Genomic DNA, 18,696 nt, shown 5'->3' on the forward strand with positions numbered 1-18,696 from the left:
TTTGGATAGCTCCATCTGTGCTGAGTCTGGCTTTAATTCCAGTTTGGATAGCTCCATCTGTGCTGAGTCTGGCTTTAATTCCAGTTTGGATAGCTCCATCTGTGCTGAGTCTGGCTTTAATTCCAGTTTGGATAGCTCCATCTGTGCTGAATCTGGCTTTAATTCCAGTTTGGATAGCTCCATCTGTGCTGAGTCTGGCTTTAATTCCAGTTTGGATAGCTCCATCTGTGCTGAGTCTGGCTTTAATTCCAGTTTGGATAGCTCCATCTGTGCTGAGTCTGGTTTTAATTCCAGTTTGGATAGCTCCATCTGTGCTGAGTCTGGCTTTAATTCCAGTTTGGATAGCTCCATCTGTGCTGAGTCTGGCTTTAATTCCAGTTTGGATAGCTCCATCTGTGCTGAGTCTGGCTTTAATTCCAGTTTGGATAGCTCCATCTGTGCTGAGTCTGGTTTTAATTCCAGTTTGGATAGCTCCATCTGTGCTGAGTCTGGCTTTAATTCCAGTTTGGATAGCTCCATCTGTGCTGAGTCTGGCTTTAATTCCAGTTTGGATAGCTCCATCTGTGCTGAGTCTGGCTTTAATTCCAGTTTGGATAGCTCCATCTGTGCTGAGTCTGGCTTTAATTCCAGTTTGGATAGCTCCATCTGTGCTGAGTCTGGCTTTAATTCCAGTTTGGATAGCTCCATCTGTGCTGAGTCTGGCTTTAATTCCAGTTTGGATAGCTCCATCTGTGCTGAGTCTGGCTTTAATTCCAGTTTGGATAGCTCCATCTGTGCTGAGTCTGGCTTTAATTCCAGTTTGGATAGCTCCATCTGTGCTGAGTCTGGCTTTAATTCCAGTTTGGATAGCTCCATCTGTGCTGAATCTGGCTTTAATTCCAGTTTGGATAGCTCCATCTGTGCTGAGTCTGGCTTTAATTCCAGTTTGGATAGCTCCATCTGTGCTGAGTCTGGTTTTAATTCCAGTTTGGATAGCTCCATCTGTGCTGAGTCTGGCTTTAATTCCAGTTTGGATAGCTCCATCTGTGCTGAATCCTGCTTTAATTCCAGTTTGGATAGCTCCATCTGTGCTGAGTCTGGCTTTAATTCCAGTTTGGATAGCTCCATCTGTGCTGAGTCTGGCTTTAATTCCAGTTTGGATAGCTCCATCTGTGCTGAGTCTGGCTTTAATTCCAGTTTGGATAGCTCCATCTGTGCTGAGTCTGGCTTTAATTCCAGTTTGGATAGCTCCATCTGTGCTGAATCTGGCTTTAATTCCAGTTTGGATAGCTCCATCTGTGCTGAGTCTGGCTTTAATTCCAGTTTGGATAGCTCCATCTGTGCTGAGTCTGGCTTTAATTCCAGTTTGGATAGCTCCATCTGTGCTGAGTCTGGCTTTAATTCCAGTTTGGATAGCTCCATCTGTGCTGAGTCTGGCTTTAATTCCAGTTTGGATAGCTCCATCTGTGCTGAGTCTGGCTTTAATTCCAGTTTGGATAGCTCCATCTGTGCAGAGTCTGGCTTTAATTCCAGTTTGGATAGCTCCACCTGTGCTGAGTCTGGCTTTAATTCCAGTTTGGATAGCTCCATCTGTGCTGAGTCTGGCTTTAATTCCAGTTTGGATAGCTTTATCTGTGCTGAATCTGGCTTTAATTCCAGTTTGGAATTAGCTGTACAGGCCTAAATAGCTTCATAGATGCTGTGTGATTGATACAGTACGGAGCCTCGTAGATGCTGTGTGATTGATACAGTACGGAGCCTCGTAGATGCTGTGTGATTGATACAGTACGGAGCCTCGTAGATGCTGTGTGATTGATACAGTACGGAGCCTCGTAGATGCTGTGTGATTGATAAGAGTAAGGAGCCTCGTAGATGCTGTGTGATTGATACAGTACGGAGCCTCGTAGATGCTGTGTGATTGATAAGAGTAAGGAGCCTCGTAGATGCTGTGTGATTGATACAGTACGGAGCCTCGTAGATGCTGTGTGATTGATACAGTACGGAGCCTCGTAGATGCTGTGTGATAGATACAGTAAGGAGCCTCGTAGATGCTGTGTGATTGATACAGTACGGAGCCTCGTAGATGCTGTGTGATTGATACAGTACGGAGCCTCGTAGATGCTGTGTGATTGATAAGAGTACGGAGCCTCGTAGATGCTGTGTGATTGATACAGTACGGAGCCTCGTAGATGCTGTGTGATTGATACAGTACGGAGCCTCGTAGATGCTGTGTGATTGATAAGAGTACGGAGCCTCGTAGATGCTGTGTGATTGATAAGAGTACGGAGCCTCGTAGATGCTGTGTGATTGATACAGTACGGAGCCTCGTAGATGCTGTGTGATTGATACAGTACGAAGCCTCGTAGATGCTGTGTGATTGATACAGTACGGAGCCTCGTAGATGCTGTGTGATTGATACAGTAAGGAGCCTCGTAGATGCTGTGTGATTGATACAGTACGGAGCCTCGTAGATGCTGTGTGATTGATAAGAGTAAGGAGCCTCGTAGATGCTGTGTGATTGATACAGTACGGAGCCTCGTAGATGCTGTGTGATTGATAAGAGTACGGAGCCTCGTAGATGCTGTGTGATTGATACAGTACGGAGCCTCGTAGATGCTGTGTGATTGAAACAGTACGGAGCCTCGTAGATGCTGTGTGATTGATACAGTACGGAGCCTCGTAGATGCTGTGTGATTGATAAGAGTACGGAGCCTCGTAGATGCTGTGTGATTGATAAGAGTACGGAGCCTCGTAGATGCTGTGTGATTGATACAGTACGGAGCCTCGTAGATGCTGTGTGATGGATACAGTACGGAGCCTCGTAGATGCTGTGTGATTGATAAGAGTACGGAGCCTCGTAGATGCTGTGTGATTGATACAGTCCGGTTTCCATTTCATTTGCTCTGTTGAACCTACACTTTAGAATAACTTTGATAGCAACAGTGAATCTATTAAGTGGAGATTTCTCAGCAATCATTCTCCCTTTAACACATTGGTAATTGTCAGTGACGAACATCCCAGCTAAGAAAGGCTGTGTTTGGATATAAACCCCTGGATGGGAGACTGAATGGATGGCTGTAGATAGATGATCTCTGCAGTAGGAGGCGCTGTCCAGCCTCTTGTTTTAAAACAATTCTTATAGTGGATATTACTTTGTAGATCTGACGTTGTTTTAAAGGCACAAATTCAACATATTTTATACTAGGTTTGTCTATGTTGAAAAGTGGTTACCGTGATGACCTAGCAGTTAATTAAGAGCATTGGGCCAGTATTTTATCTTTACTTAACTAGGCAAGTCAGTTAAGAACAAATTATTATTTACAATGACAGCCTAGGAAACAGTGGGTTAACTGGCCAAGGAACAGTGGGTTAACTGGTTTGTTCAGGGGCAGAACGACAGATTTTTACCTTGTCAGCTCAGGGGATCCAATCTAGCAACCTGTTGGTTACTAGTCCAACGCTCTAACCACTAGGCTACCTGCCGCCCCGAAAGGTCACTGTTTCGAATCCCCAAGGCGACTAGGTGAAACATCTGTCGGTGCCCTTGAGCAAGGCGCTTAACCCTCATTTCTCATGTAAGTCTCTCTGGATAAGAGAATCAGCTAAATGACTCACTACTGTAAGTCTCTCTGGATAAGAGAATCAGCTAAATGACTCACTACTGTAAGTCTCTCTGGATAAGAGAATCAGTTAAATTACTCACAACTGTAAGTCTCTCTGGATAAGAGAGTCTGCTAAATGACTCAATTGTAATCCTGTAGTGAAATATTACCCACAAAACAACAGTGTAAATTGATTACTTCTTTCAAATCCAAATCCACATGATTCCACGCCACAACACGTTGACAAATGATGCTAGAAAATTGTTGATTTAAACAGTTTGTGGTCAGTGGGAGATCTCTATTATCTCAACTTTTCTTAAACTATCTCTGATCCGCACCATTAACAGGGACTGTTAGGCCAGACTATCACTGATCAGGGACTGTTAGGCCAGACTATCACTGATCAGGGACTGTTAGACCAGACGATCTCTGATCAGGGACTGTTAGACCAGACGATCTCTGATCAGGGACTGTTAGACCAGACGATCTCTGATCAGGGACTGTTAGACCAGACGATCTCTGATCAGCGCCATTACCAGGGACTGTTAGACCAGACGATCTCTGATCAGGGACTGTTAGACCAGATGATCTCTGATCAGGGACTGTTAGACCAGACAATTTCTGATCAGGGACTGTTAGACCAGACGATCTCTGATCAGGGACTGTTAGACCAGACGATCTCTGATCAGGGACTGTTAGACCAGACGATCTCTGATCAGGGACTGTTAGACCTGTTAGACCAGACGATCTCTGATCAGGGACTGTTAGACCAGACGATCTCTGATCAGGGACTGTTAGACCAGACGATCTCTGATCAGGGACTGTTAGACCTGTTAGACCAGACGATCTCTGATCAGGGCTCAGTCAACTCCTGCTGAGATTGAGGCTGTCTTAACATGGACACCGTCAGAAAATGATTCGGGAATGTCCACACTGTCCCACCCCTTCTCAACATCAAGCCTTCTGATTGGCTGAGTGGACGCGAGGAGCAGCTTCCCGCCCAGTAAACTCACCTCTGATTACAGAGCTGACAGGCGAAGCAGTCCAGGTGATAGACGTTCTCTTTAGCTCTCATCACCATCTCAAAGGCTGGGATCAGCTTACTGCAGGCCGCACAGTTCCCTGTTACCCCAAACAACCTGCGGAAGAGACAGGAGGAAAGCACTGTTAGAACAGGGGTAGAACAGACCTCCTGTAGACACCTAGCATGATAGAGATAGAGACCCAGGAAAGAACAGACCTCCTGTAGACACCTAGCACGATAGAGATAGATAGAGACCCAGGAGAGAACAGACCTCCTGTTTACATTTAGCATGATAGAGATAGATAGAGACCCAGGTGGAGAACAGATCTCCTGTGGACACCTAGCATGATAGAGATAGATAGAGACCCAGGAGAGAACAGACCTCCTGTAGACACCTAGCATGATAGAGATAGATAGAGACCCAGGTGGAGAACAGATCTCCTGTAGACACCTAGCATGATAGAGATAGATAGAGACCCAGGAGAGAACAGACCTCCTGTAGACACCTAGCATGATAGAGATAGAGACCCAGGAGAGAACAGACCTCCTGTAGACACCTAGCATGATAGAGATAGATAGAGACCCAGGTGGAGAAGAGACCTCATGTAGACACCTAGCATGATAGAGATAGATAGAGACCCAGGTGGAGAACACACCTCCTGTAGACACCTAGCATGATAGAGATAGATAGAGACCCAGGAGAGAACAGACCTCCTGTTTACATTTAGCATGATAGAGATAGATAGAGACCCAGGTGGAGAACAGATCTCCTGTGGACACCTAGCATGATAGAGATAGATAGAGACCCAGGAGAGAACAGACCTCCTGTAGACACCTAGCATGATAGAGATAGATAGAGACCCAGGTGGAGAACAGATCTCCTGTAGACACCTAGCATGATAGAGATAGATAGAGACCCAGGAGAGAACAGACCTCCTGTAGACACCTAGCATGATAGAGATAGAGACCCAGGAGAGAACAGACCTCCTGTAGACACCTAGCATGATAGAGATAGATAGAGACCCAGGTGGAGAAGAGACCTCATGTAGACACCTAGCATGATAGAGATAGATAGAGACCCAGGTGGAGAACACACCTCCTGTAGACACCTAGCATGATAGAGATAGATAGAGACCCAGGAGAGAACAGACCTCCTGTTTACATTTAGCATGATAGAGATAGATAGAGACCCAGGTGGAGAACAGATCTCCTGTGGACACCTAGCATGATAGAGATAGATAGAGACCCAGGAGAGAACAGACCTCCTGTAGACACCTAGCATGATAGAGATAGATAGAGATCCAGGTGGAGAACAGACCTCCTGTAGACACCTAGCATGATAGAGATAGATAGAGACCCAGGTGGAGAACAGACCTCCTGTAGACACCTAGCATGATAGAGATAGATAGAGACTCAGGAGAGGACAGACCTCCTGTAGACACGTAGCATGATAGAGATAGATAGAGACCCAGGTGGAGAACAGACCTCCTGTAGACACCTAGCATGATAGATATAGATAGAGACCCAGGAGAGAATCACTAGCAGGAAAACTATCGGCTCATGAAATCATAGAAAACAATAATCTATTGGATAGAACGACAAACTTCTTCAGGCACTTCTAGTTCCGGCGTGCTTGTTCACATGATCAAACCACATGTCTCTCTGGTCTGTCGGTAAGAGATCCTGATAACTACATGTCTCTCTGGTCTGTAGGTAAGAGATCCTGATAACTACATGTCTCTCTGGTCTGTAGGTAAGAGATCCTGATAACTACATGTCTCTCTGGTCTGTAGGTAAGAGATCCTGATAACTACATGTCTCTCTGGTCTGTAGGTAAGAGATCCTGATAACTACATGTCTCTCTGGTCTGTCGGTAAGAGATCCTGATAACTACATGTCTCTCTGGTCTGTCGGTAAGAGATCCTGATAACTACATGTCTCTCTGGTCTATAGGTAAGAGATCCTGATAACTACATGTCTCTCTGGTCTGTCGGTAAGTGATCCTGATAACTACATGTCTCTCTGGTCTGTAGGTAAGAGATCCTGATAACTACATGTCTCTCTCTCTGGTTTGTCGGTAAGAGATCCTGATAACTACATGTCTCTCTGGTCTGTAGGTAAGAGATCCTGATAACTACATGTCTCTCTGGTCTGTCGGTAAGAGATCCTGATAACTACATGTCTCTCTGGTCTGTAGGTAAGAGATCCTGATAACTACATGTCTCTCTGGTCTGTCTGTAAGAGATCCTGATAACTACATGTCTCTCTGGTCTGTAGGTAAGAGATCCTGATAACTACATGTCTCTCTGGTCTGTCGGTAAGAGATCCTGATAACTACATGTCTCTCTGGTCTGTAGGTAAGAAATCCTGATAACTACATGTCTCTCTGGTCTGTAGGTAAGAGATCCTGATAACTACATGTCTCTCTGGTCTGTAGGTAAGAGATCCTGATAACTACATGTCTCTCTGGTCTGTCGGTAAGAGATCCTGATAACTACATGTCTCTCTGGTCTGTCGGTAAGAGATCCTGATAACTACATGTCTCTCTGGTCTATAGGTAAGAGATCCTGATAACTACATGTCTCTCTGGTCTGTCGGTAAGTGATCCTGATAACTACATGTCTCTCTGGTCTGTAGGTAAGAGATCCTGATAACTACATGTCTCTCTCTCTGGTTTGTCGGTAAGAGATCCTGATAACTACATGTCTCTCTGGTCTGTAGGTAAGAGATCCTGATAACTACATGTCTCTCTGGTCTGTCGGTAAGAGATCCTGATAACTACATGTCTCTCTGGTCTGTAGGTAAGAGATCCTGATAACTACATGTCTCTCTGGTCTGTAGGTAAGAGATCCTGATAACTACATGTCTCTCTGGTCTGTCTGTAAGAGATCCTGATAACTACATGTCTCTCTGGTCTGTAGGTAAGAGATCCTGATAACTACATGTCTCTCTGGTCTGTCGGTAAGAGATCCTGATAACTACATGTCTCTCTGGTCTGTCGGTAAGAGATCCTGATAACTACATGTCTCTCTGGTCTGTCGGTAAGAGATCCTGATAACTACATGTCTCTCTGGTCTGTCGGTAAGAGATCCTGATAACTACATGTCTCTCTGGTCTGTTGGTAAGAGATCCTGATAACTACATGTCTCTCCGGTCTGTCGGTAAGAGATCCTGATAACTACATGTCTCTCTGGTCTGTAGGTAAGAGGTCCTGATAACTACATGTCTCTCTGGTCTGTCGGAAAGAGATCCTGATAGCTACATGTCTCTCTGGTCTGTAGGTAAGAGATCCTGATAACTACACGTCTCTCTGGTCTGTAGGTAAGAGATCCTGATAACTACATGTCTCTCTGGTCTGTAGGTAAGAGATCCTGATAACTACAGGTCTCTCTTTCTGGTCTCTCGGTAAGAGATCCTGATCTAATGAATGCACTATAGGCTCTGGACAAATGTAGTGTACCACATAGGGAATAGGGAACCATTGCAAAAGCACACTCTGTTATCTACAGAAAATAAAACACAGCTAGATTGTTGTCCCAGTGAATAGCTACAGAATGACAGGTCTAGCATCAACACAGCTCTACAGAATGACAGGTCTACCATCAACACAGCCCTACAGAATGACAGGTCTAGCATCAACACAGCTCTACAGAATGCCAGGTCTACCATCAACACAGCCCTACAGAATGACACAGGTCTACCATCAACACAGCCCTACAGAATGACACAGGTCTAGCATCAACACAGCCCTACAGAATGGCACAGGTCTACCATCAACACAGCCCTACAGAATGACAGGTCTACCATCAACACAGCCGTACAGAATGACAGGTCTACCATCAACACAGCCCTACAGAATGTCAGGTCTACCATCAACACAGCCCTACAGAATGACACAGGTCTACCAACAACACAGACCGGTACAGGGGGGGTATAAAGACATGACATTGGACCAGTACAGGGGGGGTATAAAGACATGACATTGGACCGGTACAGGGGGGGTATAAAGACATGACATTGGACCGGTACAGGGGAGGTATAAAGACATGACATTGGACCGGTACCGGGGGGGTATAAAGACATGACATTGGACTGGTACAGGGGAGGTATATAGACATGACATTGGACCGGTACAGGGGAGGTATATAGACATGACATTGGACCGGTACAGGGGGGGTATAAAGACATGACATTGGACTGGTACAGGGGAGGTATAAAGACATGACATTGGACCGGTACAGGGAGGGTATAAAGACATGACATTGGACCGGTACAGGGGGGGTATAAAGACATGACATTGGACCGGTACAGGGGGGGTATAGAGACATGACATTGGACCGGTACAGGGGGGGTATAGAGACATGACATTGGACCGGTACAGGGGGGGTATAGAGACATGACATTGGACCGGTACAGGGGGGGTATAAAGACATGACACTGGACCAGTACAGGGGGGGTATAGAGACATGACATTGGACCAAACATTTGGTTTGAAGTGTTCTTAATGTTTTGTCCATTCGTTGCAGATTAAAGTGATAATTTATCTCACAGATTTTACACTTCCAAAAAAAATCCATTGAAATCAAGTAAAGATGTGTGTTTTAGCAGGTAAAAAGATATATCTCAGTATAAACGAATATCACTTCACAATTTTTTTTGGTGTGGTATACCTGGAAACATTTTGAGCAATGCATGAACTCAAGGCTGATAAATGATGGAAGGTATTGGTGTATAAAAGCAATGTTTTAAAGCCTTCAGGCTGTCGGGTGGAATCAAAACAGTGTTCTGTTTCTCACCTCCCCGCTGTGTGTCTGGGATCTTCTCTCCTCTCGGTTTAAGGCGGCCGTGGGCAGACATATTGGAAAAGGACTGTCACACTGTTTTGTTTTGAGAAAATTACAGACAGAGCCCTTTGGCAATCATAGAGAGTGTGTGTGTGTGTGTGTGTGTGTGTGTGTGTGTGTATGAGAGAGAGTGTGTGTGTGACAGAGAGAGTCTTCAACTAAAGAGTCATCAACTAGAGAGTCATCAACTAGAGAGTCATCAACTAGAGAGTCGTCAACTAGAGAGTCATCAACTAGAGAGTCATCACCTAAAGAGTCATTAACTAAAGAGTCATCAACTAGAGAGTCATCAGCTAAAGAGTCATCAACTAGAAAGTCATCAGCTAAAGAGTCATCAACTAGAGAGTCATCAACTAGAGAGTCATCAACTAGAGAGTCTTCAACTAGAGAGTCTTCAACTAAAGAGTCTTCAACTAAAGAGTCATTAACTAAAGAGTCATCAACTAGAGAGTCATCAGCTAAAGAGTCATCAACTAGAGAGTCATCAGCTAAAGAGTCATCAACTAGAGAGTCATCAACTAGAGAGTCATCAACTAGAGAGTCTTCAACTAGAGAGTCTTCAACTAAAGAGTCTTCAACTAGAGAGTCATCAACTAAAGAGTCATCAACTAAAGAGTCTTCAACTAAAGAGTCATCAACTAAAGAGTCATCAACTAAAGAGTCATCAACTAAAGAGTCATCAACTAAAGAGTCATCAACTAAAGAGTCTTCCAAAGAGTTTCAAATCAGCTCCATTCAGTCCATAGAGCTGAAGAGACACACTACAGTCTGACAGGTGAAGAGACACACTACAGTCTGACAGTCCGTAGGGCTGAAGATACACACTACAGTCTGACAGTCCATAGAGCTGAAGAGACACACTACAGTCTGACAGTCCATAGAGCTGAAGAGACACACTACAGTCTGACAGTCCATAGAGCTGAAGAGACACACTACAGTCTGATAGTCCATAGAGCTGAAGAGACACACTACAGTCTGACAGTCCGTAGAGCTGAAGAGACACACTACAGTCTGATAGTCCATAGAGCTGAAGAGACACACTACAGTCTGACAGGTGAAGAGATACACTACAGTCTGACAGTCCATAGAGCTGAAGAGACACACTACAGTCTGACAGGTGAAGAGACACACTACAGTCTGACAGTCCATAGAGCTGAAGAGACACACTACAGTCTGACAGTCCATAGGGCTGAAGAGACACACTACAGTCTGACAGTCCATAGAGCTGAAGAGACACACTACAGTCTGACAGTCCGTAGGGCTGAAGAGACACACTACAGTCTGACAGTCCATAGAGCTGAAGAGACACACTACAGTCTGACAGCTGAAGAGACACACTACAGTCTGACAGTCCATAGAGCTGAAGAGACACACTACAGTCTGACAGTCCATAGAGCTGAAGAGACACACTACAGTCTGACAGCTGAAGAGACACACTACAGTCTGATAGTCCATAGAGCTGAAGAGACACACTACAGTCTGACAGTCCATAGGGCTGAAGAGACACACTACAGTCTGACAGTCCATAGAGCTGAAGAGACAAACTACAGTCTGACAGGTGAAGAGACACACTACAGTCTGACAGTCCATAGAGCTGAAGAGACACACTACAGTCTGATAGTCCATAGAGCTGAAGAGACACACTACAGTCTGACAGTCCATAGAGCTGAAGAGACACACTACAGTCTGACAGGTGAAGAGACACACTACAGTCTGACAGTCCATAGAGCTGAAGAGACACACTACAGTCTGACAGTCCGTAGGGCTGAAGAGACACACTACAGCCTGATAGTCCATAGGGCTGAAGAGACACACTACAGTCTGACAGTCCATAGGGCTGAAGAGACACACTACAGTCTGACAGGTGAAGAGACACACTACAGTCTGACAGTCCGTAGAGCTGAAGAGACACACTACAGTCTGACAGTCCATAGAGCTGAAGAGACACACTACAGTCTGACAGGTGAAGAGACACACTACAGTCGGACAGGTGAAGAGATACACTACAGTCTGACAGGTGAAGAGACACACTACAGTCTGACAGTCCGTAGGGCTGAAGAGACACACTACAGTCTGACAGTCCATAGAGCTGAAGAGACACACTACAGTCTGACAGTCCATAGAGCTGAAGAGACACACTACAGTCTGACAGTCCATAGAGCTGAAGAGACACACTACAGTCTGACAGTCTGTAGAACTGAAGAGACACACTACAGTCTGACAGTCCATAGAGCTGAAGAGACACACTACAGTCTGACAGGTGAAGAGACACACTACAGTCTGACAGTCCGTAGAGCTGAAGAGACACACTACAGTCTGACAGTCCATAGAGCTGAAGAGACACACTACAGTCTGACAGTCCGTAGAGCTGAAGAGACACACTACAGCCTGACAGTCCGTAGAGCTGAAGAGACGCACTACAGTCTGACAGTCCATAGAGCTGAAGAGACACACTACAGCCTGACAGTCCGTAGGGCTGAAGAGACACACTACAGTCTGACAGTCCATAGAGCTGAAGAGACACACTACAGTCTGACAGTCCATAGAGCTGAAGAGACGCACTACAGTCTGATAGTCCGTAGGGCTGAAGAGACACACTACAGTCTGACAGTCCATAGAGCTGAAGAGACACACTACAGTCTGACAGTCCATAGGGCTGAAGAGACACACTACAGTCTGACAGTCCATTGAGCTGAAGAGACACACTACAGTCTGACAGGTGAAGAGACACACTACAGTCTGACAGGTGAAGAGACACACTACAGTCTGACAGTCCATAGAGCTGAAGAGACACACTACAGTCTGATAGTCCGTAGGGCTGAAAAGACACACTACAGTCTGACAGTCCATAGGGCTGAAGAGACACACTACAGTCGGACAGTCATGTTTAAAGGCAATGTTCCCACGTTAGAGGAGACTGTAATCACGGTCAATGTTCCCACGTTAGAGGAAACTGTAATCACGGTCAATGTTCCCACGTCAGAGGAGACTGTAATCACGGTCAACGTTCCCACGTTAGAGGAGACTGTAATCACGGTCAACGTTCCCACGTTAGAGGAGACTGTAATCACGGTCAACGTTCCCACGTCAGAGGAGACTGTAATCACGGTCAACCTTCCCACGTCAGAGGAGACTGTAATCACGGTCAACGTTCCCACGTTAGAGGAGACTGTAATCACGGTTAACGTTCCCACGTTAGAGGAGACTGTAATCACGGTCAACGTTTCCACGTCAGAGGAGACTGTAATCACGGTCAACGTTCCCACGTTAGAGGAGACTGTAATCACGGTCAATGTTCCCACGTTAGAGGAGACTGTAATCACGGTCAACGTTCCCACGTTAGAGGAGACTGTAATCACGGTCAACGTTCCCACGTTAGAGGAGACTGTAATCACGGCCAACGTTCCCACGTTAGAGGAGACTGTAATCACTGTTAACGTTCCCACGTTAGAGGAGACTGTAATCACGGTCAACGTTCCCACGTTAGAGGAGACTGTAATCACGGTCAACGTTCCCACGTTAGAGGAGACTGTAATCACGGTCAACGTTCCCACGTTAGAGGAGACTGTAATCACAACGTTCCCACGTTAGAGGAGACTGTAATCACGGTCAACGTTCCCATGTTAGAGGAGACTGTAATCACAACGTTCCCACGTTAGAGGAGACTGTAATCACAACGTTCCCACGTTAGAGGAGACTGTAATCACGGTCAACGTTCCCACGTTAGAGGAGACTGTAATCACAACGTTCCCACGTTAGAGGAGACTGTAATCACGGTCAACGTTCCCATGTTAGAGGAGACTGTAATCACAACGTTCCCACGTTAGAGGAGACTGTAATCACAACGTTCCCACGTTAGAGGAGACTGTAATCACGGTCAACGCGGAAATGTTTCGGCTCCATCAGAAATTACCTTTAAATTTAAATCGCGATAAAATGAAGCCCTTTAAAGAAAGTGCAGTGCAACACTTTGGGTCCAGAGACGAAGTCAAAAGAAGTGCACTACATCGGGAACAGGGTTGCGTTTGGGATTCACCCTGGGTTTTACTTCGGGGTCCACTGGGCTAAAGCTCCAAGCCAGGGTTGCGTTTGGGATTCACCCTGGGTTCTACTTTGGGATCCACTGGGCTAAAGCTCCAAGCCTTGTGGAATAATTTAATTGGTGTCTGTTTATCTGTCGTCAAATAGGAGCCATTCAGCTGTGCTACCGTGCTATAGCACACACACACACACACACACACACACACACACACACACACACACAGTACCGTAGCATACAGCGAGTACATAGCAGAGCAGTCAAATCCCTTTGTCTGAAACAAGGTATTGCTATCGCTCTTTTCCACAGCAGAGCATTAGAATACACACAGTCGGTGCGAGGGAAACAGCGCCCCCTCTGTCTCAGTAGGTGTACACCACGTATCTGATGCTGTCTGAAACAAGGTAATGCTATCGCTCTTTTCCACAGCAGAGCATTAGTATACACACAGTCGGTGCGAGGGAAACAGCGCCCCCTCTGTCTCAGTAGGTGTACACCACGTATCTGATGCTGTCTGACACAAGGTATTGCTACCTCTCTTTTCCACAGCAGAGCATTAGTATACACACAGTCAGTGTGAGGGAAACAGCGCCCCCTCTGTCTCAGTAGGTGTACAACACGTATCTGATGCTGTCTGACACAAGGTATTGCTACCTCTCTTTTCCATAGCAGAGCATTAGTATACACACAGTCAGTGCGAGGGAAACAGCGCCCCCTCTGTCTCAGTAGGTGTACAACACGTATCTGATGCTGTCTGACACAAGGTATTGCTACCTCTCTTTTCCACAGCAGAGCATTAGTATACACACGTTCGGTGCGAGGGAAACAGCGCCCCCTCTGTCTCAGTAGGTGTATCTGATGCTGTCTGACACAAGGTATTGCTATCGCTCTTTTCCACAGCAGAGCATTAGTATACACACAGTCGGTGCGAGGGAAACAGCGCCCCCTCTGTCTCAGTAGGTGTACACCATGTATCTGATGCTGTCTGAAACAAGGTATTGCTACCGCTCTTTTCCACAGCAGAGCATTAGTATACACACAGTCGGTGCGAGGGAAACAGCGCCCCCTCTGTCTCAGTAGGTGTACAACATGTATCTGATGCTGTCTGACACAAGGTATTGCTACCTCTCTTTTCCACAGCAGAGCATTAGTATACAAACGTTCGGTGCGAGGGAAACAGCGCCCCCTCTGTCTCAGTAGGTGTACAACACGTATCTGATGCTGTCTGACACAAGGTATTGCTACCTCTCTTTTCCACAGCAGAGCATTAGTATACACACGTTCGGTGCGAGGGAAACAGCGCCCCCTCTGTCTCAGTAGGTGTATCTGATGCTGTCTGACACAAGGTATTGCTACCTCTCTTTTCCACAGCAGAGCATTAGTATACAAACGTTCGGTGCGAGGGAAACAGCGCCCCCTCTGTCTCAGTAGGTGTACACCACGTATCTGATGCTGTCTGACACAAGGTATTGCTACCGCTCTTTTCCACAGCAGAGCATTAGTATACACACAGTCGGTGCGAGGGAAACAGCGCCCCCTCTGTCTCAGTAGGTGTACACCACGTATCTGATGCTGTCTGACACAAGGTATTGTTACCGCTCTTTTCCACAGCAGAGCATTAGTATACACACAGTCGGTGCGAGGGAAACAGCGCCCCCTCTGTCTCAGTAGGTGTACAACACGTATCTGATGCTGTCTGACACAAGGTATTGCTACCGCTCTTTTCCACAGCAGAGCATTAGTATACACACAGTAGGTGAGAGGGAAACAGCGCCCCCTCTGTCTCAGTAGGTGTACACCACGTATCTGATGCTGTCTGACACAAGGTATTGCTACCGCTCTTTTCCACAGCAGAGCATTAGTATACACACGTTCGGTGAGAGGGAAACAGCGCCCCCTCTGTCTCAGTAGGTGTACACCACGTATCTGATGCTGTCTGACACAAGGTATTGCTACCGCTCTTTTCCACAGCAGAGCATTAGTATACACACAGTCGGTGCGAGGGAAACAGCGCCCCCTCTGTCTCAGTAGGTGTACACCACGTATCTGATGCTGTCTGACACAAGGTATTGCTACCACTCTTTTCCACAGCAGAGCATTAGTATACACACAGTCGGTGCGAGGGAAACAGCGCCCCCTCTGTCTCAGTAGGTGTACACCACGTATCTGATGCTGTCTGGAACATAAGAGTATGTAACATGTTGCTACCGTGGCGTTTGATTGATCGATGCCAGGAAGCATTTGGCTTACCTTGATAGAATTATTTAAATAAAATAGTTAGCCAATCAGTGTTTAGCTGAGCTCAACTGTGGGTTGTCCTAGTGCAGCAAAACACCCCCCCCCCCCCCCCCCCCCCCAAGGGAAGCCAGTTTGGATTTGGCTTCACACTAATCAAATCACATCCTGTTTAGCGAAACGTTCTCATTGTCAGAAAAAAAACGAGTCTGTTTCTGGTTTGCTTGTGTTGATGTCCTGCAGTAGTTTGCTTGTGTTGATGTCCTGCTGTAGCTAGCTTGTGTTGATGTCCTGCAGTAGTTTGCTTGTGTTGATGTCCTACAGTAGTTTGCTTGTGTTGATGTCCTGCAGTAGTTTGCTTGTGTTGATGTCCTACAGTAGTTTGCTTGTGTTGATGTCCTACAGTAGTTTGCTTGTGTTGATGTCCTGCAGTAGTTTGCTTGTGTTGATGTCCTACAGTAGTTTGCTAGTGTTGATGTCCTGCAGTAGCTAGCTTGTGTTGATGTCCTGCTGTAGCTAGCTTGTGTTGATGTCCTGCTGTAGCTAGCTTGTGTTGATGTCCTACAGCAGTTCGCTTGTGTTGATGTCCTACAGTAGTTTGCTTGTGTTGATGTCCTACAGCAGTTTGCTTGTGTTGATGTCCTGCTGCAGCTAGCTTGTGTTGATGTCCTGCTGCAGCTAGCTTGTGTCGATGTCCTACAGCAGTTTGCTTGTGTTGATGTCCTGCTGTAGCTAGCTTGTGTTGATGTCCTTTTTGTTGTCACGGGCCTCATTGTAAATCACTGTGGTGAACTAACGGGTATCAGAGCAAACAACACAATTATTACCACGTAGGTGGTTATAATATGGCTTTTTAACTGGCTTGGCTTCCCCAGTGATTTTACCCACACACCTCTACTAGGGGGGGGGGGGCTTTGGTTTTTACACACACACACACACACACACACACACCCAGTGCAGGGGCTTTAAAGTGTCTGAGTGAGATGGTGTGGGAGCACGTGCCTTTGAATTCATTAGGTGGCGAGGGAGGGAGCCCACCACGCTGTTTCATTCGCCTCCTCCCCGGAGAGCCATTAGCTTCCCTGGCATCAAGCTGCTGGAGCGCACGGAGGCGAGTGGCAGGTATGCTCTATCCATCTTCCTCTCCTCTCCTCCCCCTTTCCCTCCCTTCTTCTCCTCCCCGCAGGGCGAGGCTGAGGTACGGCGAGACGGAAACACAGAGTGGTGAATTCTGGGAGGTTTGCAGTGAAAGAAGTCAGTTTTTGCCACACAGCCACGGGGTTGTGGTGGCCAGGATGATGGGGGGCGTGGTGGTGGTGTGATGGAGGCCGTGATGGAGGTGTGTTGGAGGCGTGTTGGAGGGGTGTTGGAGGCTGTGTTGGAGGCGTGTTGGATGCCGTGTTGGTGGTGTGATGGAGGCCGTGTTGGAGGCTTGTTGGAGGCGTGTTGGAGGCTTGTTGGAGGCATGATGGAGGCATGTTGGAGGCATGTTGGAGGCGTGTTGGAGGCTTGTTGGAGGCATGATGGAGGCGTGTTGGAGGTATGATGGAGGCATGCTGGAGGCATGTTGGAGGCTTGTTGGAGGCGTGTTGGAGGCTTGTTGGAGGCATGATGGAGGCGTGTTGGAGGTATGATGGAGGCATGTTGGAGGCATGTTGGAGGCTTGTTGGAGGCTTGTTGGAGGCATGATGGAGGCTTGTTGGAGGCATGTTGGAGGCATGTTGGAGGCTTGTTGGAGGCGTGTTGGAGGCTTGTTGGAGGCTTGCTGGAGGCATGATGGAGGCGTGTTGGAGGCATGATGGAGGCATGATGGAGGCGTGTTGGAGGCATGATGGAGGCGTGTTGGAGGCGTGTTGGAGGCATGATGGAGGCTTGTTGGAGGCATGATGGAGGCATGCTGGAGGCATGTTGGAGGCTTGTTGGAGGCATGATGGAGGCGTGTTGGAGGCATGATGGAGGCGTGTTGGAGGCATGATGGAGGCGTGTTGGAGGCATGATGGAGGCGTGTTGGAGGCCGTGTTGGAGGGGTGTTGGAGGCCATGTTGGAGGCTTGTTGGAGGCGTGTTGGAGGCTTGTTGGAGGCACGATGGAGGCGTGTTGGAGGCATGATGGAGGCATGATGGAGGCATGATGGAGGCGTGTTGGAGGCATGATGGAGGCATGATGGAGGCATGTTGGAGGCTTGTTGGAGGCATGATGGAGGCATGATGGAGGCATGTTGGAGGCTTGTTGGAGGCATGATGGAGGCATGATGGAGGCATGTTGGAGGCATGTTGGAGGCTTGTTGGAGGCATGATGGAGGTAACTATAAAGACTGTTTGGTTTGGGACTAAATGTAAAGTGGTAACAGAAAGTAAGTGAACCCTTTGAAACCCTCTAGACCATCCTATCAGCCAAATAGGGCTGTGTATGTAAATATCATCAAATGTGTTTTCTAAAGCCCACACGATCAGACAGAGCAATTCAGGAGTCAAAGGAGGTTTCAGGGGAAATCAAATCAGTAACAGAGTGATTTATTAGACATAAAGAGATTATTTAAAAATGTAATTAAAACGGCTGCGTGTGGGCTCTTCTGTAAACATGTCTGGGAAATTTTTTATGTGTTTCTCCTCGTAGGACTTTAAAGAAATGAGTCGTGAATTACTGGGTATTTTTTAGCATGTGTCCCTTTGGGGAGGTTTTGCCAACGCCTCTAAATGTTCATATTATCTTCATATTAAACATCACCTCCAGCACCAACCCAACATCAACATGTGTTGAAATGGCACGTTTCTATGTTTTGTAGTAGAGTAATTGAGGAAGATTTAGTGTTTTCAATGCCAACTCCTAATTGGTGAAAAATCACGACACCGATGACGTCATCAGCCAATTAGTAGGCAATGCCGACTCCTAATTGGTGAAAAATCATGACACCGATGACGTCATCAGCCAATTAGTAGGCAATGCCAACTCCTAATTGGTGGAAATCACACA

At 46.7% G+C, this 18,696-nt stretch overlaps 1 protein-coding gene across 4 annotated transcripts in view; it reads right to left on the bottom strand.

The window, feature by feature from the left end:
* The window catches only part of lmo3 (LIM domain only 3), a 129,636-nt gene that overhangs the window by 26,207 nt on the left and 84,733 nt on the right, over nt 1-18,696 (bottom strand). For all 4 annotated transcript variants that reach the window (XM_036956694.2, XM_036956696.2, XM_036956698.2 and 1 more), the window contains exon 3: nt 4,595-4,720. In XM_036956694.2, the coding sequence (XP_036812589.1) occupies nt 4,595-4,720 (126 nt within the window). The remainder of the gene's footprint in view (nt 1-4,594; nt 4,721-18,696) is intronic.

This window comes from Oncorhynchus mykiss, chromosome 15 (genome assembly GCF_057628025.1).
Source record: "Oncorhynchus mykiss isolate SJ-2025 chromosome 15, ASM5762802v1, whole genome shotgun sequence".
Lineage (NCBI taxonomy): Eukaryota > Metazoa > Chordata > Actinopteri > Salmoniformes > Salmonidae > Oncorhynchus > Oncorhynchus mykiss.